The following is a 25,278-nucleotide window of genomic DNA, read 5'->3' as shown; positions in this document are numbered from 1 at the left end:
CTCTTTTCACCCCCCCCCCCTTGTCTCTCTTTTCACCCCCCCCCCTTGTCTCTCTTTTCACCCCCCCCCCTTGTCTCTCTTTTCACCCCCCCCCCTTGTCTCTCTTTTCACCCCCCCCCCCTTGTCTCTCTTTTCACCCCCCCCCCTTGTCTCTCTTTTCACCCCCCCCCCCCTTGTCTCTCTTTTCACCCCCCCCCCCCTTGTCTCTCTTTTCACCCCCCCCCCTTGTCTCTCTTTTCACCCCCCCCCCCTTGTCTCTCTTTTCACCCCCCCCCCCTTGTCTCTCTTTTCACCCCCCCCCCCTTGTCTCTCTTTTCACCCCCCCCCCCTTGTCTCTCTTTTCACCCCCCCCCCCTTGTCTCTCTTTTCACCCCCCCCCCCTTGTCTCTCTCTCTATTCACCCCCCCACCCACCTGAGAGGAGTCAGGGGGCCGGCCGCATTGCACGCTGCAGCCTCGCCGGTCCGGCAGCACTGTTAACGCTGAGGGCTGAAGGAGGAGGGAGGAGCATATCTCTACCATGCTCCCTCGCGGTTCCCACAATCCCCAGCACGGATGCTGCTGGGGATTGTGGGAACCGCGAGGGAGCATGGTAGAGAGACATGCTCCTCCCTCAGCCCTCAGCATTAGGTGTGCCGCCGGACCGGTGAGGCTGCAGCGTGCAATGCGGCCGCCTGCCTGCCGGCCGGCCGGCCCCCTCAAAGTGTGTGCCACCGGACCGGCCACCCGGTGGCACATATTGCCAGAGCAGCCCCCAGGAGCCGCGGCCCACCGGGAAATTTCCCGGTATCCCGGTGGGCCAGTCCGGCCCTGTCCGCACGCCTAGAACACCTCGCCTGATTGGAGAATAGCCGCAACACGGTAAAACTTTAATACGATGTAACTTGGGTGCGGATTCTCCGATCAGCATGGGCGTTTGCTGATGAGTTTAACAGGCATATATATTATGTGGGGTACAGTCCAGGGAAAGGGGGGTTTTGTGAACATCTAAAGATAGCACTCTCAAGCACCTCTAGGGAAGATCGCAGTCTCTCCAAAAATTGGAGGCATGGAAGCTTCCGTCACAATATACATATCCCAATGCTTGTGTACTAGTAACATAAGAACTGATATAAGGTAATACATATTTTCAATAATATTTATAGGGATGCAGAGGAAGGAGAGAAATATGACCATAGTTTGAAAACTGAATCACCATAGATCTCCGAAATGCACTGGCCAATCTGAGACTTTAGAAGGAGTTGACTGAGGTATACAGTGCTCACCAGTGCCTGTCACGCAAATAGGTAATTTAAAAGAAAATCAATATCACATTGAAACAACAGTGGCAGCATAGATCTATAAATTCACTGCTGCAGGGAACTGGAGCTTGGTGTAACACCTCCCCTCCAGCAGGGGGAGCACCGTAATTAAATGGAAAATATAATGTGCCTTTAAAGACAAAAACCACACCTGTTTTTAATATTCCAAGACTCTGTGTTTGGTTGGTATCATTATTGGGAGTTTCAATGGTACACGGTTAATCTTAAATAATGCTATATAAACCATTATATTTTACTAGCAGCACAGATATTGTATAGCAACTTTATAATTTGAGTTTTTAAAATGATGCTTTCAAAATACAGCTCAGTCAGTCCAGGGTTAGGCTGCCTTCTATGTTGTGGACTACATCTCCCTTGATGCTTTGCCAGCATTTTGGCTGTTAGAGCATTATGGGAGATGTAGTCTGCATCACCTGGAGTGCTTATTACCTCGAGTCAGCCTAGTCCTAGTGCTATGACAGCTTACCCTGGCAACCCACGTGTTTCTCCAGTACATTTCCCATGATGCTGTGCTGACAGAGAATAAAGGGAAATGTAGTTTTGAAACCATCACTGAGCTACTGGATGGGTGGGAATCATGGGAATTGTAGTCCCTAACAGCTAATGTGGAGTGCTGGAATAGCTGAGAAGCAGGCTAAGTGAACACCCATTCTTACAAGCTGTGTGTGCAGGCTGATACCCCTCTGATATTTTACATGATCTGCTTTGTGAATGTAATGTCTCTTTTTGTGAGTGAGTTTGTGTTTAACTCTCTAGGTCCTGCTTTGTTTTCTCAATATGGATTGTCAGCCTGTGGCACCCAGATTCTGTGCTTGGTCTCCTTGCTGTCTCTGGTTGTTGATTACTCACCAAAATATTTACCCTGTGTTCTCTCTCATGCTTTACTGCTAACTGTTTTTACCTCCCACTAAACTTGTCAGATAAACTGTGACATGTAATATTTATGTTGAGCAAAGAATAATGAACTATTCCAGACATTCTTTGCTTAATAAATATTGTTCCTGCAGCAACAAATTATATTCACTTTTCACTTGCTGCCCATCAGCATGTAGGAAAGAGATGCATATAGGAAAATATAGTGCATCTGGCAACCCCATCTTTTAGTCTTGATTCAGTGTGTTTACCAAATGTAATGCTTCTCTTTCAAAACGACCTGGTCATATTTATTGTATACGCCGCCGTATGACCTTTTATGTAATTCAGTGAGCCTTAAAAATTCTCTCAAATATGGAAAAATGCTGGTGTAATTGGGTACACAGTTAAAATAATTACAAAAAATGAGCTATTTTGAGTCTGCTGAAAAGTAAGTTTTTAATGAAAATGTTATCAGTTCAGTCATTTTGTCAACAATTCACCCTTAAATTGAGAAGTACATTTGAGGATATCAATTCTAATTGATGTGAAAGGTGTAGGAAGGTACCAGTTAAAGTGCCAGCTGTGTGCCCAGAACATTTCATAGCGTTGGTCAAACCTCTGGCACTTAAATTAATACAAAATAAATTAAGACGAAATGGATCCTTCCTACCAAAATAATATGGGGTTAAAAAAAACATTTTCATTCCACTTCTCTCTGTTCTCACCTCACCAGCAGTAAAGATTTAATATAGAAGCAATGTATTCACAGAAACACTTTTGAGCAAGGCGATTAAACCGTAGAACAGCAGTCCCTATAAATAGCGTAGCCACTGTTGAATAATTAATAATGCTGATGTGGTTTGTTCATGGCTGCCCACATTCAGGAATATGTGACGGGCATTCTTCCAGCAATATAAAATACTAGTGTTACGCATACATTGAGTTGATTAGGAAGTAGTGATGTCGCGAACATAACATTTTATATATTATATTTTTTTATAAGCCTTCCCCCGCCCTGCAGAGCTCAGTCTGCGCGGAGCCCTCCATGGGTGAAGATGGATTATTTTTTTTTGCGTTGGTTGTTTTTTTTTTTTTTTTAATTGCGTCGGTTATTATGGTTTTTTATTTGGCCTTTTTTGGGGCTGAAAAAAGAAGATTTTAGAAGAAAGAAAACATCGAATGGTAAGTTTTTTTTTATTTACAGGTTCTTAGTTAAAGGTCCCCCCCTCATTATTTCTAGGGTGAGGGGGGTAGGTAGGGGATAATTTTTTTGGGGGGGGGAGGGGGTGACTAGGGTCCCCCCCCCCATTTGTATTTAGGGCCCCCACCCGCCGCTCAGGGGTGGGGGTCAGGGGGGGACAGTAGGTCCCCCCCCCCTTATTGTTTTTTTTTAGGGCCCCCACCCACCGCTCAGGGGTGGGGGCCGGGGAGGGACAGTAGGTCCCCCCCCCTTATTGTTTTTCTTAGAGCCCCCACCCACCGCTCAGGGGTGGGGGCCGGGGGGGGACAGTAGGTCCCCCCCTTATTGTTTTTTTTACGGCCCCCACCCACCGCTGAGGGGTGGGGGCCGGGAGGGGGACAGTAGGTCCCCCCCCATTGTGATTTATGGCCCCCACCCACCACGCAGGGGTGGGGGCCGGGGGGGATACAGTAGGTCCCCCCATTGTGATTTATGGCCCCCACCCACCGCGCAGTGGTGGGGGCGGGGGGGACAGTAGGTCCCCCCCCTCATTATTTTTATGGCCCCCACCCAACGCTCACGGGTGGGGCCGGGGGGAGGACAGTAGGTCCCCGGGGCGGATCGAACATCACATGTGTTCGCCCACGGTGGCGACCGTGAACATGCTATGTTCGCCGGGAACTATTCGCTGGCGAATAGTTCGGGACATCACTATTAGGAAGTGATTTATCAACAAATTTGTGTGTGTGTGTGTGTGTGTGTGTGTGTGTGTGTATATATATATATATATAATCTATATCCACCCAGCCCACCTTTAACTTATTTAAGGGGGCAACATAGCTACTATAGTGAACTAGAGACTGGCATATCTCAGCCACACTGTTAATGTGGATTTTACACTTCCACATTATCAGTGTCCGTTTTGTCCAACTTGGACATTGGCTAAGAGTGCTGGGATAGCATATTGTTTTCACTGAAATCCATATAGCATATCCTTGGGGGTTATTCGTGAAACCAACAATTGTGACAAGGGAATTGCAAATTGTAGGCCAGCGTACAGTATTAAGAAATCACCCAAAGATGGTGAGAATATACAGAACGGGCTAAAGCAAGGATTTTGGGCTACACAAGCAAATATGCATTTTGCTTCCCTCCCCCCTTAACACAAATATATTTAAAATCTACTTGGTCACACTTTTAACAATATAATTCTGCTTGCTTCTATCATTTCTTTAAATTGACCTTGAAAGACATATTAACTCAGTTTTGTGTTTCAGGTGATATGGAGGAACAAGGAAAACAACCCCCAGTAGCCAAAGCACGCAAGAGAACAACGATCAAAGGTGTGCAAATAAGAGTGTTTGTTTTAAAATGATATACTCAAGCAAAATTTGTTACAAAGGGCTCCATTGTTAGATAATTACTTTATGTCTATCTACATCAGTGAAAGGTGTAGGATAGAATACCTGCAGAACAAGCAATGGTATATTCACACACCCACCCTTAACGACTGGACAGAAAATAGTACTGTTTGACAGTAAAGCAAGGCTGGGCATGTAAATAGTTTTATTTTGGAATGCAACTCCTTATACTCTAGACACGTTTAATCCCTTTACTATCAAGCCTTAAGGGACACTAAGTCACCTAAACAACTTAAGCTCAATGAACCAGTTTTGGTGTATAGATCATGCCCCTTTATTCACATTGCTCAATTCTCTGCCATTAAGGAGTTAAATCACTTTGTTTATACACCCTAGTCACTCCTCACTGCATGTGATTTACACAGACTTCCTAAACACTTCCTGTAAAGAGTCCTCTAATGTTTACACTTCCTTTATTGCAAATTCTGTTTAATTTATAATGTCTTATCTCCCGCACTGTTAATAGCTTGATAGACCATGCAGAAATCTCTTGTTTGTAGTTAAAGTTCAATATACAGAACAGGAGATAAAAACTTTAAACGTGAGTTAACATCTGATTGAAAATGAAACCATTTTATTTTCATGCAGGCTGGGTCAGTCACAGACAGGAGAGGTGTGGTTAGGGCTGCATAAACAGATATAAAAGTGATTTCACTCTAAAAAATCAGGTAATTTAGCAGTGAGACTGCAGAGGCATGACCTATAAACAAAAACTGCTTCATTAAGCTAAAGTTGTTTTGGTGACTATTGTGTCCCGTTAATCATTCCCTTCAGGATTTTTGCAGAAAACACAGTTTTTTCAGAGAACATACAGTGTATACATTACAGCATAGGGATACCACCACTAGCCACTCCACATAGGGCTACTAGAGGTGCTTCCTGGGGCAGCACCCTCTGCATAGAGACACTGAACTTTCCTAATAGAGATGCATTGATTTAATGTATCTCTATGAGGAGATGCTGATTGGCCAGGCATGTGTTTGGCTTATGTTGGCTCTGCCTATGATCTGCCTCCTTGACAGTCTCAGCCAGTCCTATGGGAAAACATTGTGATTGGCTTTTGATCAACAATTCTGATTATGTTAGCCAAGCAGAGAGATCAGGGGCAGAGCCAGCAGCAGACGACTGAAATAAAATTAAAGGAACACTATAGTCACCTAAATTACTTTAGGTAAATAAAGCAGTTTTAGTGTATAGATCATTCCCCTGCAATTTCACTGCTCAATTCACTGTCATTTAGGAGTTAAATCACTTTGTTTCTGTTTATGCAGCCCTAGCCACACCTCCCCTGGCTATGATTGACAGAGCCTGCATGAAAAAAAAAAACTGGTTTCACTTTCAAACAGATGTAATTTACCTTAAATAATTGTATCTCAATCTCTTAATTGAACTTTAATCACATACAGGAGGCTCTTGCAGGGTCTAGCAAGCTATTAACATAGCAGGGGATAAGAAAATCTTAATTAAACAGAACTTGCAATAAAGAAAGCCTAAATAGGGCTCTCTTTACAGGAAGTGTTTATGGAAGGCTGTGCAAGTCACATGCAGGGAGGTGTGACTAGGGTTCATAAACAAAGGGATTTAACTCCTAAATGGCAGAGGATTGAGCAGTGAGACTGCAGGGGCATGATCTATACACCAAAACTGCTTCATTAAGCTAAAGTTGTTCAGGTGACTATAGTGTCCCTTTAAGATTATACTATATTTAGGGTGGGCAGAGGGGCTAGATCAGGGGTTCTCAACCCAGTCCTCAGGACCCACTACCAGTCCAGGATTTGGGGATTACCTGGGTGTGTCTAAGGTGTTTAGAAAAAGGGGGGAAAAAACACCTTAGACTCTAAGGTGTTTTTTTTTTTCTAAACACCTTAGACACACCCAGGTAATCCCGAAACCCTGGACTGGTAGGGGGTCCTTGAGGACAAGGTTGAGAACCCCTGGGCTAGATGGTGTCTTTAACACTATAGGGTCAGGAATACATGTTTGGGTTTTCCTTTAGCATGGATTTGAAACTTGGGTCGTATAGCTAGAATATAAATTTAGGTCAAAACTGCAGATTTGTGTATAAACAGTTCTACAGGGATACATAACAATGTAAATTAATATAATTTATATTTTTCGAGTAGTTAGTTATTCCTTTGCAGAAATATTAAGGATTATAATGTATTCAAGATTATTGGTGTTCCTTATCTCCAAATACGTCCGTGTGATTTAGACACATAATTTTAGAAAGACAAATAATAATTTGACCATTTACTACTGGTACACATTAAATATGGTCAAACACAGAGCTGTTTTTTTTTTAGAATATAAGACATGTATGTTGGTATTTTTGAGAACGCAGAATCCTAAATTACTGTAAAACGGCAATGATTGTATGTCAGTAAAATGTACAGTTGCCTGGCTAAATACTTCCCTTAGGTTGTGAATGGTTTGACTTCTTATCTCATCCTGCCATCAGATAACTGGAAGCGAACTTGGTGGTATAATTTACATAGTTACATAGCTGAAAAAAAATCCTTCTTGACCCCAGAATGGCAGCCAGATTAATCATTGGATCAAAAAGCTGTTACTCTACATTAAAAAATTATATCCTTTAATATTCTGTTTTTGCAAGTATGCATCTAGTTGCTGTTTGAACATCTGTATGGACTCTGATAAAACCATGTCTTCAGGCAGAGAATTCAACATCCTTATTGTTCTTACAGTAAAAAAAACTTTTCTTTGCCCTAGACAAAATCTTTTTTCTTCCAGTCTAAACGCATGACCTCGTGTCCTATATAAAGTCTTTGTATTGGCCCCAGATATATTTATATAATGTTATCATATCTCCTCTAAGGCGAAGTTTTTCTAAACTGAAGAGGTTTAAATGTGTTAACCTTTCTTCATAGCTGATATGTTCCATTCCTTTTCTTAATTTTGTAGCCAGCCTCTGCACTTTTTCTAATGCCATAATATCCTCCTTTAGAACAGGTGCCCAAAATTGCACAGCATATTCAAGATGTGATCTAACCAGTGATTTATAAAGAGGCAAAATGATATTCTCATCCCGAGAATGAATGACCTATTTCATGCATGACAATACCTTACTGGCCTTAGCCACTGCTGATTGACATTGCACATTGTTGCATAGTTTGTCTGTAACAATTCTCAAGTCCTTTTCGTGTGTTATCCCTAATACGCTTCCATTAAGGGTATACGTTGCTTGTGCATTCTTTATGCCAAAGTGCATAACTTTGCATTTTTTCAACATTAAATTTAATCTGCCATTTGGATGTCCAGTCCCAAAGTCTATCTAAATCCCTCTGCAGCAAAGTAATATCTTCCTTATATTGTATTACTTTTACAGAGTTTTGTTTCATCTGCAAACACTGAAACATGACTTTCAATTCTTTTTTCAAGATAATTTATAAACATGTTAAATAGAAGGGGTCCCAGAACAGAACCCTCAGGGACACCACTTCCCACCTCTGTCCAGCTTGAAAATTTAACTTCAATGACAACTCTTTGCACTCTGTTTTTAAGCCAATGTTCTACCCAAGAACAAGAATTTTCATCTAGATCGATTTCTTTGAGTTTGAACACTATTCTTCTGTGTGGAACCGTATCAAATGCCTTGGCAAAATCCAAATAGATCTATACTTCTACTTCTTCGTAGAATGCAATTAAGTTAGTTTGACATGACCTGTGCTTCCTAAAACCATGCTGATAACCATGTTCTTCTTAAGGGATAATATTTAAGAATTCCTTAATAACGTTTCAAATACATTTCCAGACACAGAAGTTAAGCTCACAGGTATATAATTTTGTTTTGCACACATTATTGGCTTCCTTATATCTTTTATAGGATGCCTCTGATTTGTCAGATTTAAATGCCCTTTTCTTATTTTTAATCTCTTGTTTTAATTCTCTACTAAGCCACATTGGTTTCAATTTGTTTTTTTATATTTATTACCCAATGGTACATACTGAGAAATGTACCTTTCTAATATTTGTTGGAAGATGTTCAATTTAATCTCCGTGTTCTTTTCACTAAAGAGTTTATGCCAGTCAATATATTGTAAAGCTGCCCTTAACTCATAGAAATTGGCCTTTTTAAAATTATATGATTTTAGTATAACCCATTTTATAAGCCTTTTGTTTTTTTTGAGTTTATTTTAAAGGACACTATATTGTGATCACTATTTCCCAAGTGCTCACCTACTTGAATGTTGGTCAAAAGATCAACGTTGTTTGTTAGAACCAGGTCCAGACAAGCGTCCTTTCTAGTTGGTGCTTGTACAAGTTGTGACATGAAGATGTCATTTAACAAGTTCAAAAACCTAATTCCCTTTGCTGAACTACTAGTCCCTCTGTCCCAATTTATGTCTGGGTAATTAGAATCTCCGATAATTAAAGTGTTACCCAGATTTGCAGCTTTCTCAATTTGCTCAAACAGCTGTTGTTCCTCATTAATATTTAAACATTAGGTGGTTTATAACACACCCCAACCAATAGTCGATTTCCCTTCTTTTGCCCTAAGCAGATATTTGCTTATAATGCTTATCTAACTTTCTAAGAGCGGTGAGCTGATGCGATCAGCCAATGGGCTAGCCCTGCAATGCTATGGAAACAGCAACTTCAACAAGTTTTGCTGTTTTTAAATTGCTATTAATAAAGTATACTTACCTGAGATCCGGATTGCAAGCTTCCTTTCCACGGATCCCACGCACTCTAGGGGTTGATCCTCCCTGAGTTCTATAGCAACAAGTGGCGCCTTTACCACTCCAATCTTGTGACTGTAACACCTAAAGGGCACCTCTGTTTGCTTTATTCTATATATATTTCTGTTTTTGTCTCCTTAATAGGTGTCAGAGTGATTTCCATGTTTGCAAGTATACCTACAGATTGTGCTTTGTTTCACCACAACCGCTGTTTGGTTTTCAATTATTTATATTTCCACTCTGTAAACACCTCATTTCATGTACACAGGGTTACTTTCACTCTCTATAAGAGGTCCATAGTGAATACAATTTTTGTTGTTGCGCACCATCACTACTGTAAGTTATTTGAAAAACTATGAACTTGAGGTCTTAGGCTTTTATTTAATATTGTTGGATAAGCGTTCCAAATTAATATGTTTGGATACACTTTTAAAATGATGTTTGCAACATGTTAATATATCAAAACATATCACAATATTGTATAGTTAAAATATTTTTTATAGTATTCAAGGCACATAATAGTCACCAAAACAACTTTAGCTTCATAAGGCAGTTTTTGTGTAAATATCATGTCTCTGCAATTTCACTGCTCAATGTTCTGCCATTTAGGAATGTAATCACTTTTATTTCTGTTTATGCAGCTCTAGACACACCTCCACTGGCTGTGACTGACACAACCTGCATGAAAACAAAATGGTTATATTTTCAAATCCAATGTTTACTTACTTTAAAAGTGTTCTCCCCCTCTACAAATTGAACTTTAATTACATACAGGAGGCTGTTGCAGGGTCTAGCTAGCTATTGACAGGGCTAGAGATAAGAAATTATGAAACATTGTATGACTCGTAACAGGAAGTGTTTAGGAAGGCTGTGTAAGTGCATTATCTATACACCAAAACTGCCTTATTAAGCAAAAGTTGTTTTGATAAGTATAGTGTCTCTTTAAATAATTTTAAACGTTTTTGCAAAAACATGAAGTCATTTAAAAAAAAAAGCTTAACAAACAATAATAAATTGAGGCCTTAGCTGGTATAAATACCATAATAATCAATGCATGGTACATGTATAAACAAGATTTGTTGCTAATCTTAATGGTAGGAAGTACAGGATATGCATGTGAGATCACTAATTTGCTAAAAAGAAATGAGGGATCATTTGAAGCCTGGAGTAACAGATGAAAACTTCATTAGATTTTTGAACGCACTATAGAATTTTTTTTTTTATGCAAAATAAATAAATTTAAATAATTTCAGGGTTAGTCACCAAACCCGGATCTGTGTAGAACTGACAAGTAAAATGCAAAAAAAAAATTTCAAATTTTTACCATTCAGGTTAGAAAAACCAAATGATAAATTTTTTCCAAATCATCTATTTTTTCATATCAGCTGTTTTGGACAAAAAATTTGCATTGCCATTGAAAATCAAGCATGATTCCAATCATTTGCATTTTAGGTTAGGTTAAAATAACAGCTAAAATAAATTTTAATATTGCTAAATCTGTTTCTTTTTTTTAAGATTGTTACTGTTCCAACCCCATTTCTTTATCTCATTTTGAGGCACACAAAAGAAAAAAAGGAAGGCAACAAAAAAGCCAGAAATTGATGTAGCAAAAAGCAAAGAGGGCAAAACCAATGAAAATTCCCTAACATGTCTTGACCCCCGGGAGAACTCTCACAAATACGTAGGGGCACATTTGTCTATACAAGGTATGTGTTGGTCCTGTAGAGTGAACAATTTTTATGTTAAAGGGTCTAAGTCTTTATTTTTCCATGCTTACTCTGAATTTAGGTGGAATTTGGAGAGCAGTAGTTGAAGCCAAGCGCATTGGTGCTAGAGCTTTTGGAATGTTCCTCAGATCACAGAGGTCCTGGAAAAGCAAAAGTCTGGATGAAGAGGCCGCTGAAAAATTTATAACCACTTGCCAAGAATATGGATTTGAATCCCGGTATATTTTGCCTCACAGCCCATATCTCATGAACTTGGGGTCACCCAAGGAAGGTAAATGGTTGAGTTTTTTTTTTTTTATCTTCTCCCCTCCCTTTCTGTTTCACAACCACTGAATGGCCACTCCTCTGCCTCTCTCTTTTCGTTGACCAGATGTGTTTCTGAAGAGTCGAGCGATGCTGGTAGAAGAGCTGGCTCGGTGTATGCAGTTGGGCCTTACCTTGTACAATATTCATCCAGGGTCCCGTGTGGGTGCTATGTCTGTTACAGAGTGTGTGAAACGCATAGCAGACAGCATCAACTATGCACATTCTCACGTGTCCGGTGTTACTGTGGGTATGTAACATTGTTGCTTTTTTTTCCTACTACTTATAGTCTATTGCTTCACTAATTTATACTTGTAATTTATCGGATAGCTAATATATTTGGTCTTGTGACTTCCCAAAAAACCTGAAAACCTTTACGTCGGGCTATTGTTCATGAGACAATGTTAAATCAAAATACTGAAACTTTATTGCTCTAACTCCCATCAGGATTATGAAATATCATGTGAAAATGGAATTCATGTGTTTGAAAAACACCAATAAAAGTATAACTACTAAATGGGGCCTGCATTTGTGATAAGGTGACTAGACCAAATATCTCAAAATATGCAATTTGCAATACTCTGGGTTGCCTACTATTGGAAATGTTATGCCATTATGGTGGATATGTAATTACCCAGGCTGGCATACTGTCTCAAAGGCGACAGAAAATCGCTTTCTGGTATGAAGACTAAAATTACCATGCCCTAAATTTGACACTAGCTTTCCAAAACCCCATAAAATCTGTACATGGGGATATATTCCTAGTGATTATGATATCAGTAAAAGGGCAGTTTTTGTGTGAAAAATTCAAAAATATAATATGAACAGTAACTATGGCTAGGGTTTCTGACTAAGTGGCTACTAAAAATACTGGATATACTACATTTTTAAATACCATATGTTGTCTACTTTTGCAAATGTTATGCCATGATGGGGGTAATTTTAATTCCTTGGATGCCATATAGTCTCAGAGGCAACATAGGCCCAGCAGAAAAAAGTCACCGTTAAAATACACATGCAAAACTTTAAAAATAACACATCTCACTTTCTCACACTTTTTTACATTTCTCTTGAACAAAATTATTTGTAAAAAGTGAGGGTGCACATAATATGAAAGAGGTGATTTATGGTTGAATATACATCTAGCTCAAATTCTAGGTTTTGTTTTGGTTTAGAACTTGTACAATTGCCTCTGTCCTTAATGAGTTAATTTATTGGCTGCGAGTAATCAGCTGATGCTCTTAGCCAGTGTATGGCTGGCGGTATCAACATCCAGCTTCTGCAGCTGGTACAACTTGCATCCTAACCATTACATTGAGCTGTAGTGGCTATGATGCTTGAAGTAAATCTTTAAAAAAATATACATTTTTTTTAAATAAGTGTTCCTTTTAAGGTATATGTTGATTAGTCTTTTTATTATTGTATATTTCATTTTGTATTCGTTTGCTTAGCCTGTGTGTTTTTCTGCTTATCTTCTAGTCCTAGAAAACATGAGCTGTCAAGGTAGTACAATTGGTGGTCGATTTGAGGAACTGCGTGAAATTATAGATCACATAACAGATAAATCCCGTATTGGCGTGTGCCTTGACACATGCCATGCTTTTGCTGCTGGTGAGCGCCATGTACCTACTTTGCCTTAATTGTTTCAGTCTTGAGGCATAGCATGTCATATTATCTGAACTTCATTTCTCTTTTGTCAAATAACAGGTCACAACTTGACACATGACGCAGGGGTACAGAATATGTTGGATGAGTTCAGCAAGATTGTTGGACTTTCTTACCTTAAAGCGGTACATCTAAATGACTCTAAAGGTTAGCTGGAACATTCGATAATGCAGAGTTAATTTACTACAACATATAGGAATAGCAAAGGGAAACCATTTTATCAGTATGTCTACCAGATGGACCCTTAGTGTTTGTGTGCATTTATATATACAGTGTATGTATATTACAATATGTTTGTACAGCACAGTTGGTCACATTACACCATGGGTAACTTTACTTTATTAATAATAATATTATTATTATTATATTTATAGAGCGCCGTCAAATTCCGCAGCGCTTTACAATGGGTGGACAAACAGACATGTAGTTGTAACCAGACAAGTTGGACACACAGGAACAGAGGGGTTTAGTTTTTTGATGCACGCTGTGGCAAAACCAACCTCGCCACTGGGCATTGGAGAAGCCTGTTTGCCCGCCTGCTGACTATGGCCGCTGGGAGATTTGACCCTTTAAATACAGTATTTGGGCATATTGTATTTTATTATGCTGCTGCTGGCCCTTTAAGAACCATCTGGGGACATACTGTGACTTTTGGGAACAATGCCCCTTTAAGACTATGGCTCTTGGAAGATATTGCCGGTTAAAGAATATTTTAGCAGATTGGATTTTAAAAGACTTGCTGCCCCTTTAAATTGTATTGTACTGCAGTTCTGCAGCTTTAAATTGGCACTTCGGATGCTGCCGAAGTAGTCGAAGTGGCCGCCATTCGACAAACGAACACGTGGCGGTGGCCATCTTTGTTCATTCGAACGAGGTCAGCAGTATGTGTAGCCAAATCCATAGAACTGAAATCGGCTACACATTTCAACGAACACCACTGACCCTTACCTTCTCCTACACTCCGTTTTCAGCTGCAGAGACTAAGTCCCATTCGGCAGTTTGAACTCACTGCTACACTAAGCTAAATGCACGAACGCCCCCGTTCGTGCATTCGAATGGGACTTAATCCATTTTCTGTGTAAAATAGACCGACCGCACAGCCCAATCTATGGAACTGTTTTGGACAGGAAAATGGGCCTGCGGTCGGTCACAAAGGACTTCCAGCTAACTTTTGAACTAATGGAAGATCTGCATGATTTGTGAGTATGTTTATATTTCAAATACGCTGATTAATAATATGAAGATTGGATGTATATTTTTAAAGTTATAGTACATATATAAAAACTGTATTTTTCCTGCTTGTGATAATTATGTTAACCCATTGTGTACCATAATTAGATCACAGGCAGAATGGAGGATTTTCTGTGTAATTGCTGGGAGTGTTTTCTGTAATGTACGTGTGATATCGGTTGCTCTGTAAAACCCCTGAGGGCAGTACTAAGTTTGTGGATTGGGAATAAAAGAGACTGTATGTGCCAGTACAGTCAGTTCTGCTTGACCTCAAAACGAAGTGTCGTCTCGTTATTGGGGGAATTGGATTGTATGCCGATTGCCAGGAGTGTAAGCTGATTGTATGCTTTTCCTGTTCAGCTGCTTACAGCATTCATATGCTTGAGAGCATTTGTATGCTTCTCCGGTTCAGTGGTTGTGGTGTCTGCTGCAGTGCTTGGAGTCCTCAGCACTAGGAGCATCCTTCAACGGAGGTACCCAGTCGGGGTGCCCGTCAATCCGTTACACACGCGATAAGATGTAGAAGATTTTTCACTTTAATGAAGGTCTGACACCTGCTACATGAGTGATTTAAATGGACTTCCAGTATTCTGCTCCTGTCTAGAGAAAGCGTAGAATATCTTTACATTTTTCTGCGTGTCTGTGTTTAGTACATCAATTTAAATATGAACTGGCGTTACAAAGTTCAGTTCTTCTCCATGATAGTTTTGCTTCTTTGATGAGATTCAAACCCTGTTAAATATCATTCTTGTGTAGCTTTCTATGATGATTTGTTTCTAACATGATTAGCTCAAGTAAATTGCTGAAGCGCTGAACATACCAGTTTTTGTGTATATTGAACTCCCACTGAAAAAAATGGCGAAGTTAGGATTGGCTGACTGCTGTCAGCCATTCCCTTAATTAGTTAATGCAGGAAGCTGCAAGCTCTGGGGATTTACAGCAAATTTGTGAACTTCAAAGAGGAATATATATTTTGATCTATAAAGTGCTCATTCTGAATGTTCCTTTAAAACCCAGCATTTCCCCGGCTTTGTTCGAACAATATTTCACATGTTTTCCCAGTTTTGTTTATTTTTGGGTAGTTTCAAACCTCCCGAACCACCGACCACCCCCTGGCTCATTATCACCGAAGGAAACCATCAATTAAGTGCTCTTCCTGTGTGGCTTTATCTTGTGAGTGCAATCAGTTAATAAATGTTGTCTATTTTATACAGTATTACACTATCCATGCTTTTTTTATTCTCCTGAGGGTTCATCTATCTGGAAGGATTTACACCAGCCACAGACACCCCTAAGGGGAGATATGTGCAGAACTTTGTTTCCTTCTTGTAAGTTCTCTACCTCCTGGAGCTAGTTACTTAGTCTTTCATACTCCACTTACTATGTGATTTTGTATTTTCAGATTTGCCATATACGTTATCCTTTTGTCCAGGTTGTATTTTTACATTTCATACAGTGTTCCACCACCCTTCTCTCTATACTTCCCCCCCACGAGGTTTGGTTTATTGTTATATTGATGTATGTGAGGTACATCTTTGTGCAGGGTGGCTACACTGTTCTTATGTGATATTATATAGTACTTTCTTTATTGTTTATTCTAAGTGCTGCAATGTAAATATTCCAGTTTCTCTGGAACTGCAATGTTTAAAATTTCAGCACTAAGGGCAATAGGGACACTGCACCCAGACCATTTCAATGAGCTGAAGTGGTCTGTGTGCCTATAGTGTCCCTTTAATGGATTATGGCACCTGGTTAGAAACTGCAAAATATTTTTAAGCAAGTGTTTCGTCTGAGAGCCTGACCTACTGTTTCTCTACTAATTTAGCCAAACACACAGAGTGCTTTAAACACTTTTCACATATAATGACTGCAGCTGCTTCCCACTCTATTAAATAAGAACTGCAGGAAACCACAGAGTTAACGCAAGTATCCTCCGATGTAACATCACTCAGTGGTTTGTTTCTGCTGGCTAAGATGGTTTGGATGGCAAGCTAAGCAGGCAGAACACTTCAGGAACAAGACTACACCTGCCTTCTGTTTTTGGACATATCACTGGGGACAGCAATGGCAGCTTTGGAAGCTGCAAACACCATTTAAAGAAACAGTGCACATTAAGCATGCTTGGCCAGGGCTCCTGTCATTACAGGGCACTGTTTGCTTTTGGCACTCACTAAACAGCTCTGGGGATGTGGTGTAAAATGGAAGGAGTTCTAGCGTATGTGCAGGGGGCTGCATCATGTAATACATAGCATTATATGTTACAGAAGTACTTAATTTTTATAGAAATAAAAGTGATGCAGTGACATATAGTGCTTTTTAATCTTAGTTACAAGTTAGAAATCAGTGCACTCACATCGAATATTCACAAATTACTACCCAGGGAATCAGCTAGCCAAAAACTTTCATACAATTTACAATGCTGCACCCAGATGCTGTGAGCCACTAACAGCTCCTGAATAAGGGGGGCATCCTAATGGGTGCAACCAAAAAGTCCTTCTTAATAGGGACAGAGCATGTATAAAATCTACTGAAACAGGACAGACATGACAAATGCCCTATGATTTTGACTTGCCTAGTAACAGCCACTCCAGACATTTACTAGTCAGGTGGTTGGGAGACTGCAGAAATCAATGCAGTTGCAAATACAACACATTTTTGCACACAGTACAAAGCCTTTATTTAATTTAAATTAAATATTTCAATGTTAATTCCCCAGAAAATCATACTAGTATTTATCATTCTTTAAATATTTTTTTCATTTTTATTTTAAAATTCTTCTCAAAACAAAGCTACCCCAAGTTCCCCTAAGCACGAACCTCCTTTGTTTAGACTTTCCATTTATATATTTGCAAAAAAAGTAATGATGGTCCAGGCACTCAAGTTCAATCCAGTGGGCAGATTTATTGGAGCAAAGTAGAAACAACGTTTCGGCCCACAACAGGGCCTTTGTCAAGCTAACCACAAGTGTATTGATATCCTTTTATAAAGGGTATATAAATCTCCCAACTGGATTGAACTTGAGTGCCTGGACCATCATTACTTTTTTGCAAATCACATTGTGAGGTTTGGCCAACCTCAGTTCCATTTGCATCCTGCGATCCAGGAGACTGCGGTATCCATATTGGTAATTATGTCCATTTATGGATATCTGTTTTCTAAGGTTTGTCGGTAAATCAGAGTTTCTCTAGAAATTGTCTGGCTACAGTTCTATGTAACCTTGTTTCCTTTTTTATTTTTTGCAGGAGAAGTTGGCTGCCGACTGGATCGCCATGAGAATATTGGGCAAGGTCACATAGGAGTGAATGGATTTAGACAGGTTATGAACGAGCCCCGCTTTGATGGCATCCCCATGATACTTGAAACACCCTACAAGTGAGTTCATGTCAAGGAACATATTTACAAAAATCTAAACTGTTTTTGTACATGTAAACTTTTGTGGTGGACTGGAGCTTTGGAAAAATGAGCCACATAATTGTAATTGCTCCCCAGACCAAATGTTAACAGCTTCTATAGCCAGATTGTTTCTAAGACCCACATCTCAGACTTAAAAGGAAAATATAGTGCTAGGAAAACAAAGTTGTTTTCTTAGTACGATAGTGCCCCCTTCCACGCGGCTCCTTCTCCGTGGTGTTGAAGGGGTTATAAATCCCTTGATCACTTATCTGATTCCAGCGCCTATGTCCCTCAGTGCTGGTTCAGGCTCTGGCTCTGCTCCTCCTCTGCCAATGTCAGCTGGTAGACAGGTAAATATTGCAGTTTATCAAAAACAGCAATAATTAAAATTACGGGGTTAAGGGGCCTGGGACACTGCACCCAGACCACTTCAATGAGCTGAAGTGGTCTTGGTGCCTAAAGTATACTTTTAATTGCCTCTTTGCCTGGCTCATGGTTGATCCCCTGCAATATGCTACACAGCAGCAAGTAAGTATGTGATGCTGCCAGGCCCCAAACTGGCAAATCGCATATGATCCTTCCCTTTAAAGGGGCCTTTTAGGCACCCAGACCACTTCATCTCTCTAAAATGGCCTGTGTGCCATGCCCCTTGCAGTTTAACCCTGTAACTTATAGCACTGCTGTTCTTAGAACAGCAATGTTAACATTGCAGGGTTAAAATGCATCTAGTGGCTGTCACCCTGACAACCACTAAAGATGTTTCCTCTGAAATAGCAAAGTAAAACGCCGCTATTTCAAGCAGATGGGCTCATAGAGGCCATTCGATTAGCACATTGCAGAATTTTTCCGCACATGCGCACTAGCCTCCCCATGCTTTCCCATGGGAAAGCTTTCAATTAACTGAGATTCTCAAGACTGATGATCTCAGTCAAAGAGGTGGAGCATTGGGCATGAAGATCGGTGTGCTGCAGGATGCAAGGTAAGTAAATCTAAATTCTCACACCTGGGGGTGCGGTGCAGCCACCTATAAGTAGAGGAACACTATAGATTTAGCAATACATGTTTGTATTACTAATGCTGTAGTGTTGGACAAAAAAGTAACATCCCCAGGATGTACTTGGAAACCAGAGTAATCCGAATGTACCCTTCCTGGCTAAATACTTTGTTTAACACTTTGTTAAACATTGTTATATAGATTACAAAAACAAATATCTGCACACCAGTCAAGCCATAAGACTTGCTTTTCCCACAGACATCACAGGTTTGCAGTGATGTTACTACCGCAAAGGATTCTGGGTGGGTATATGCAAATGAGTTCAACAAAGAATCACATTTTTTGCCTCATTCCATTTTAAACATGGATTCCTTTGAGTCTGTGTTTGCTGTATACAATAGATTTGAAAAGCAAGTCTTATGGCTTGACTGGTGTGCAGATTTTTGTTTAACATTGTATTAACTACTTACAAAGACCTTTTAGGTGCTATAATTCTCAGTTAATTTATATGTAATGTAATGTAATATATATTTGAAAAATAGATTATATTATACAGTCACTTAGAAAACTGCTATTGTTATCTTTAACCACTGGAGGGAGTAGGCACCATGTATTTTTAAATATGGGTTGTTACTCCGTTCATCACAGAGAAAGATCTAACTAACTATATTTGATTTCCTAGTAGTCTATTATTTTTTTATAGTTTATACTATTTATAACCTGCCAACAGTTGTAGCAATGTACAACAGTTGACCAACACTATATACAGACCTAAATTCATTGTTTGAAACGATGGATGTCTTGTAGGTTTTTCAAGTGTAATGATGTTTAAATGAAACCCATGTAGCTTGTTTCACAGTTATCTATAGTATATTCTTCATTTGGGTCCCTGACAAAAAGTTTTTTAATCACTGGTGTAATAAATGTATACGTTCGTGGGGCTGCCAATGTGTGGTGCTTGAGTTCCTTTTTGTAACTGGGACTGCAAACACTACTACTTATCAATCAGGGGATCTGATGATGTTCATCTTTCTGGGTTATGTAGGACACATCTTCAAGCTGGTGGGTTCCCATGATTACATGGAGTATTGCAAATGGAAGATAATGTACAGCTCTATACTTTTATACTTTTTCTATACTTTAATGATGAAATAGAAAACTACAATTAAGAGAGAACATGCATCCAGACTTATAGAAATCAGAACTCCAAATTTATTTCTGGACAGATTAATTTGATTAAAGAAAAATATCTCAAAAATCTTTACATACACACCACACAAATCACTCATCTGTGAGTGAGGATGATAGTAGCTGCACTACACAAGATCTAAAGCTGAACTGCAAGTACCATCATACTCAGCCATGCTGTGTTTTACCCCAATGGCTCAGATGACAAGATTAGGAAACTGAGGGCACTCCAACTCTAGCACATTTTCCTTTTCCACTCCTCGTGCTGTGGCTAACAACCACCATTACTCTCATACACACAATTCTTGTCTGAGAATAATAGTAGTTGAGGTCCACAGCATGGGTTGTACAAAATTAAAGTTTGCCAAGTGACTAAACAGAATAGCTTCCACATACTGTTGTGTGGAATAATGGAGAAGATTGAAACTTGAATTCTTAATCCTATTGCATTATAAGGGCAGATATAAATGATGCTATAATGGTGCAAATGCGGAATGTAATATGCCCCATGTTGACAATCAAAACAGATATTAAAAAGTACAGTGGTATTATGTAAATGCACCCTCTCAGATTCATTTCTGATGGTAATCCTGTGTTTTCATGCAGTGGTATCTAAAGATTTATTTTTATGTAATGCCTCAAAGCTACAGTTCTAGTTATTTGAAGGACCAGGTTTATTTTTGTGTGCGGATACATGCATCAGGAATGGGTTTGTTTAATGCAGGTGACACAGAATGCAAAATTACTGGTTTGTAGGAAGGAAACTATTTAAAATCAGGGGTAAATTATGGAATGCCAAATGTGGAGTAAATTGTGAAGTAACTTACACTAAATAAAATCAAAGTTTTATTTTTATAAGAAATATAGCAGCTCATCACGCTTTTTTTGTTAAAACTAAAACGTTGATATTTTTTATCTTGATCTAAAGAAAAGTTAAATTTTATTTTTATGCCGATTATAAAGTCATTGGAGTGTCTTTGTACACTGCAGTACACACGGGTGCGTGTCCGTTTGCGCATGAGTGTGTGTATGTATCAGACACGTAAAACCAAAATGGAGTATTGGTGTTGTGGCAGGCTTATGCTATGTATAGTCATATATGGTAACTATCTCCAAGTCAGGTGTTAAATATTAACAAACATACAATGTACTTGCTAAACAACTTCAAAACTCACACATTTTTGTTTGCTCTCGGAGAGACTTCTACTTCCAGGGCAATTCTGATGAGACCCACAAGGTTGAAACCGCAATCCATGGCTGGTGTCTGGTCACTGATCCTTTTGAATTATATTACAGTATTAGAGGAACACTATAGTCACGAAAACAACTTTACTTTAATTAAGCAGTTTTTGTTCATTGATCATGCCCCTGCAGTCACTGCTCAATTATTTGCCACTTAGGAGTTAAATTACTTTGTTTATTCATCCTTAGGCCAGTCTCCCTTCATGTGACTTACACATTCTTCTTAACAACTCCTGTAAGGAGACATCTAACGTTTAAACGTCCTTTATTGCTCATTGTTTAATTTAGAATTTCTTATCTCCTGCTCTGTTAATAGACATTTAGACCCTGCAGCCTCTTGTATGTGATTAAAGGGACACCATAGTCACCCAGACCACTTCAGCTCAATGAAGTGGTCTGGGTGCCAGGTCCTTCCGGTTTTAACCCTTCACATGTAAACCTCTTCCTGACAGCCGCTAGAGGCGCTTCTGCGACGCTGGATGCGAAATTCACATCCAGCGTGCAGAACGTCCATAGGAAAGCATAAAAAAAAGCTTTCCTATGGACTGTTAGAATGCGCATGCGGCTCTTGCCGCGCATGCGCATTCTGCTCCACTCGGAAGCTGAGGGTTAGGGTCCCCCAAGGATGACCTAGTGTCAGGAAAACGGGTTCAATTTACAGAGCAGGAGATACCAACTTCTAAAACAAGTTCTAATTGAAAACTAAACGTTTTTATTGTTTTCATGCAGGCTGTGTGAGTAGCAGCCAGGGTAGGTGTGGTTAGGGCTGCATAAATAGAAACAAAAGTAATTTAACTGCAATGGTAAGATCTAAACCACAAAACTGCTTTTATTAAGCTAAAGTTGTTTTGGTGACTATAGTGTCCCTTTATATCTAAAACACTATGCCTATCTGTACTCATTTGCATTTTGCAAGAAGGAGCCCTCAAAATCAAACTTGAGATAAGCAGGTCATGCATAGCAGTATTTTTTGTATTCACACTGTGGGGAGTTTTATAGTGTTTGTTTTCCCACAATCTTTTGTTTATTTTTTTACCGCTGTATGAAATTATGACCCTCTTACAAGGATATTCTTTTAGGGAATGTGTGACAAATAAGACACAAACACAAGTGTATAATAAAATGTATTGTAACTATTAATTTAAGGATACTGTTGGATTTTAAAGGATATACACATTACACATTATACATTATATTCAGTACATAATCAAAAGATGCATTTAAAAAGGCAATACTTAAGCATTTCAATTGAGGTCTTCCCCTTGTGCCTTCATCTTGGGTAATCTGGGACAGACTCTATCAGTTCACCATGGCCCTGCTTGCTGCGCTGTCCTCTCCAAAGAGACAAAGAGAGAGAGCCTTCCTTGGATGTTGCCCTTTTAAAGACTGATTCTTGGAGTAATAAACTACAAGTCCCAGAATTCCTTTTCCCTCCCAAAAGTGGTTTATCCCGCCCTCTTTCTCCAGAGAGTTCTGTCTTTACACAAGTCTTTCCCTTTGATCTCTTTCCTCCAGCCATAGTGTAACATTGTGAAAGAAGTAACCAGTTAGGGTTGGTTTCTGGGTAGGTTAGACAGAATTGCTTGGGAAAACACACACTTCCATGGTTACACCTAGATTTTAAAACAGGTTGGCAGGAGAACTGCTGGAGGGATGTAAGCTTTTGTTTTAGCTGGATGTTGTAAAATGCAATTGAAAGCTTTGATCCTTATCACACTGTTATCAAGGAAATGACCCCAACTTGTGAAACCAGTCACATACACAGAAAGTTAGATACAATATTGCAGTTTGGCATATCAATTTCTTACACCGCTTTTTTCTCTATTGGTTAATTTTTCTCCTACCAAATGGCAGGAACATGCTCCTAGCAATGTACTGCAAAATGCATACATATACATTTTGTTTATATTTAACAGTGCACCGATTGGCAAAATTCGTGCACCAGGGGAAAATGGTTTGACTGAACCAAATTGTCACGCCGTGCACAAGTCTTCTGAGTATATTTAAGAGCACAAGAAGTACACAACTCACAATGGCATACTGTGTGTTTGATTGTATTACAAAGAGTCTCAGAAATAAAACTGTGTGACTCACGGCAAGTGAGGGGTGACAAAGTCAGACATGATTTATGGGAAGTGAGGGGTGAAATATGGCATGAGAGATAACTAACATATGGCAAGTGGAATACAGAGCATGTAATGTACATCTATTTAAAAAGTGTATGAGTATCATAGAGCAAAAAACCCACAGTGATGTATTGCGTGCATGTATTTCACAACACTCCACAAGAACACATCTTGTAATTTGTGAATGTTCTATTAAGTAGGTCCACAGAATACATACCTGTTTTTTTAGACCGTGTCGGGATGGGATTTAGAGAGTTTAGAAAAAGAAAAAAAAATATGAGAGAAAGGAAGGACTATGAGTGAAAGGGATCAATCCACAGAGCGCTCTATGCAATATGTGTTTATTTCTCTATATGTATTGTATCACTCATCAACGAATTCTGATGAATGGACAGCCAGATTAGCTTTTCTAACATTATTTAGCAGATTGTTTGTCAGTACACTGTGCCCTTTTTTTCCATTTTGATAAATAAGCCCCTTGTAAAAACATCTTCATTAAACGGGACCAATTTTTACATGAAAAGCGATCACAGCTAGTGGGCCAAACTGAAATTTAGCGCCCTAAATGTGTACTCTGACCTGAGCCCAACATAGTCTCTCAATACTATTTTGCTTCATCCATCATCTACATAGTCAAGATTGCCAATTGTTGGCTATTTGGGTGACAGCTGGATTACTGTATTATGGCAGTAGGTTCTAAGAATGTCAGCTTTTAAAAAAAAAAAAAAAAAGCACCAGTAATAAAGCTTTGGAAGATACAGACTTATTTTTTTTTTATATATATTTTAGATGTATACACACAACAAATTGTTTCAAGTACAGTAGCAGCAGGGAGCAAAACTTCTGATCCAGGCCACAAAGACACTGGGCTGTCATTGTGTGCAAGAGGGTGGAGGAGTCTGAATGCAAACAAGGGCGATGTTGCTATTAATACTTAAAAGCACATCATGTTAAATATCAGGTTGTTATGGAGACACAAAGCTAAAATTTAACCCATTCCCAGCTACGTGTGGCTTTTCTTAGTAAACTGATGCACTAGCACAGCAGCCTGTAACAATGTTGTGTTCCTGGCATGATGCTGCGTGCAGCAAATCTCCCATTTAATGTTGACTTGTGCTTTGAGAACCATAAGTTTTGATTTTGGTTTTTAATGCATAGTTAGTATGCATTCATAGATAATAGTACATAACGCAGGACTGTAATCACTTTTCTTTAGATGAAAAATTTCATTTTATTTTTTTTATAAATACTTTGAACCCATACATTTTAATGGCCACATTGTTAGGAAATATATGGATACTTTATAGAACGTTGAAAATTTACACTTGTACCTCATTTTGCCATATCCAAGTGCATGGCACAACATGGTGCCTTAACCTCACAAAAGCATTCTGAAATTCTCTACAATAGCATTGTTACCGAGCCATATGAGCACTGCAGTTTGGCCACCAAGTAGGATGGGAAGCGTGTTTTGGGATTCGAATCTACACATTTATTATGAATGTTTCTAGCACAATGTAAAGATGTAATTACCTGTACACTTATAATTAATACTTCCCACTAACGAGAATTTGTGGGTAAATTACTTCCAGAATATCATCCATTTTCTTTTTTTGTTTGTTTGTCTTACAGCTCCAATTTTGAAGACCATTCTAAAGAGATAGACCTGCTCTACTCATTGTGTGAAACTACGTCAAACAGCTAATTACTCATTTCACTTTCAGAGTTTTTGAAAATACTGTAATGACAACCTCCTGTTCCCTATATAATAAAAATGTAATGTTAACCCCTCAAAGGTTAGGGCATTGTAGAAGGTTCACAAATGTATATGTAAAAAATAAATATTAATAGAAGGTAACAAGTTTAATAGTTGTAGAGTTCAATAACAAGTAGATTAGCTTGTATTTCTAAACAATTTTACTGTGCATAAAAA

The 25,278-nt window shown here is 39.2% G+C and overlaps 1 protein-coding gene across 3 annotated transcripts; it reads left to right on the top strand.

The window, feature by feature from the left end:
* The first annotated feature begins 1,879 nt into the window (after positions 1 to 1,879).
* On the top strand, positions 1,880 to 25,212 carry LOC134568120 (probable endonuclease 4). Of its 3 annotated transcripts, none has more exons than XM_063426445.1 (9): positions 1,880 to 1,982; positions 4,634 to 4,699; positions 11,034 to 11,183; positions 11,266 to 11,475; positions 11,575 to 11,757; positions 12,987 to 13,118; positions 13,215 to 13,319; positions 17,645 to 17,774; positions 24,978 to 25,212. In XM_063426445.1, exons 2-9 carry the CDS (start codon positions 4,639 to 4,641, stop codon positions 25,048 to 25,050), a joined length of 1,044 nt encoding a protein of 347 aa, XP_063282515.1. In that variant the 5' UTR covers positions 1,880 to 1,982; positions 4,634 to 4,638; the 3' UTR covers positions 25,051 to 25,212. The 3 variants fall into 3 exon arrangements, with proteins under 3 accessions (XP_063282515.1, XP_063282514.1, XP_063282513.1); XM_063426444.1 differs by having other exon boundaries at positions 1,880 to 2,049; XM_063426443.1 differs by having other exon boundaries at positions 1,880 to 2,053.
* The last annotated feature ends 66 nt before the right edge of the window (positions 25,213 to 25,278 follow it).

This window comes from Pelobates fuscus, chromosome 7 (assembly GCF_036172605.1).
Source record: "Pelobates fuscus isolate aPelFus1 chromosome 7, aPelFus1.pri, whole genome shotgun sequence".
In the NCBI taxonomy this organism is placed as follows: domain Eukaryota; kingdom Metazoa; phylum Chordata; class Amphibia; order Anura; family Pelobatidae; genus Pelobates; species Pelobates fuscus.
This window is presented reverse-complemented; position numbering and strand designations above follow the sequence as displayed.

Bases quoted from the DNA above. Each gene is read 5' to 3' on its own strand.
- LOC134568120 (XM_063426443.1), top strand. From the start codon at position 2,017: ATGATCTGCTTTGTGAATGTAATGTCTCTTTTTGTGA. The intron at 4,700-11,033 runs GTGTGCAAATAA...TCTCATTTTGAG, and splicing joins CAAGAGAACAACGATCAAAG to GCACACAAAAGAAAAAAAGG. The intron at 13,119-13,214 runs GTGAGCGCCATG...GTCAAATAACAG, and splicing joins ATGCCATGCTTTTGCTGCTG to GTCACAACTTGACACATGAC.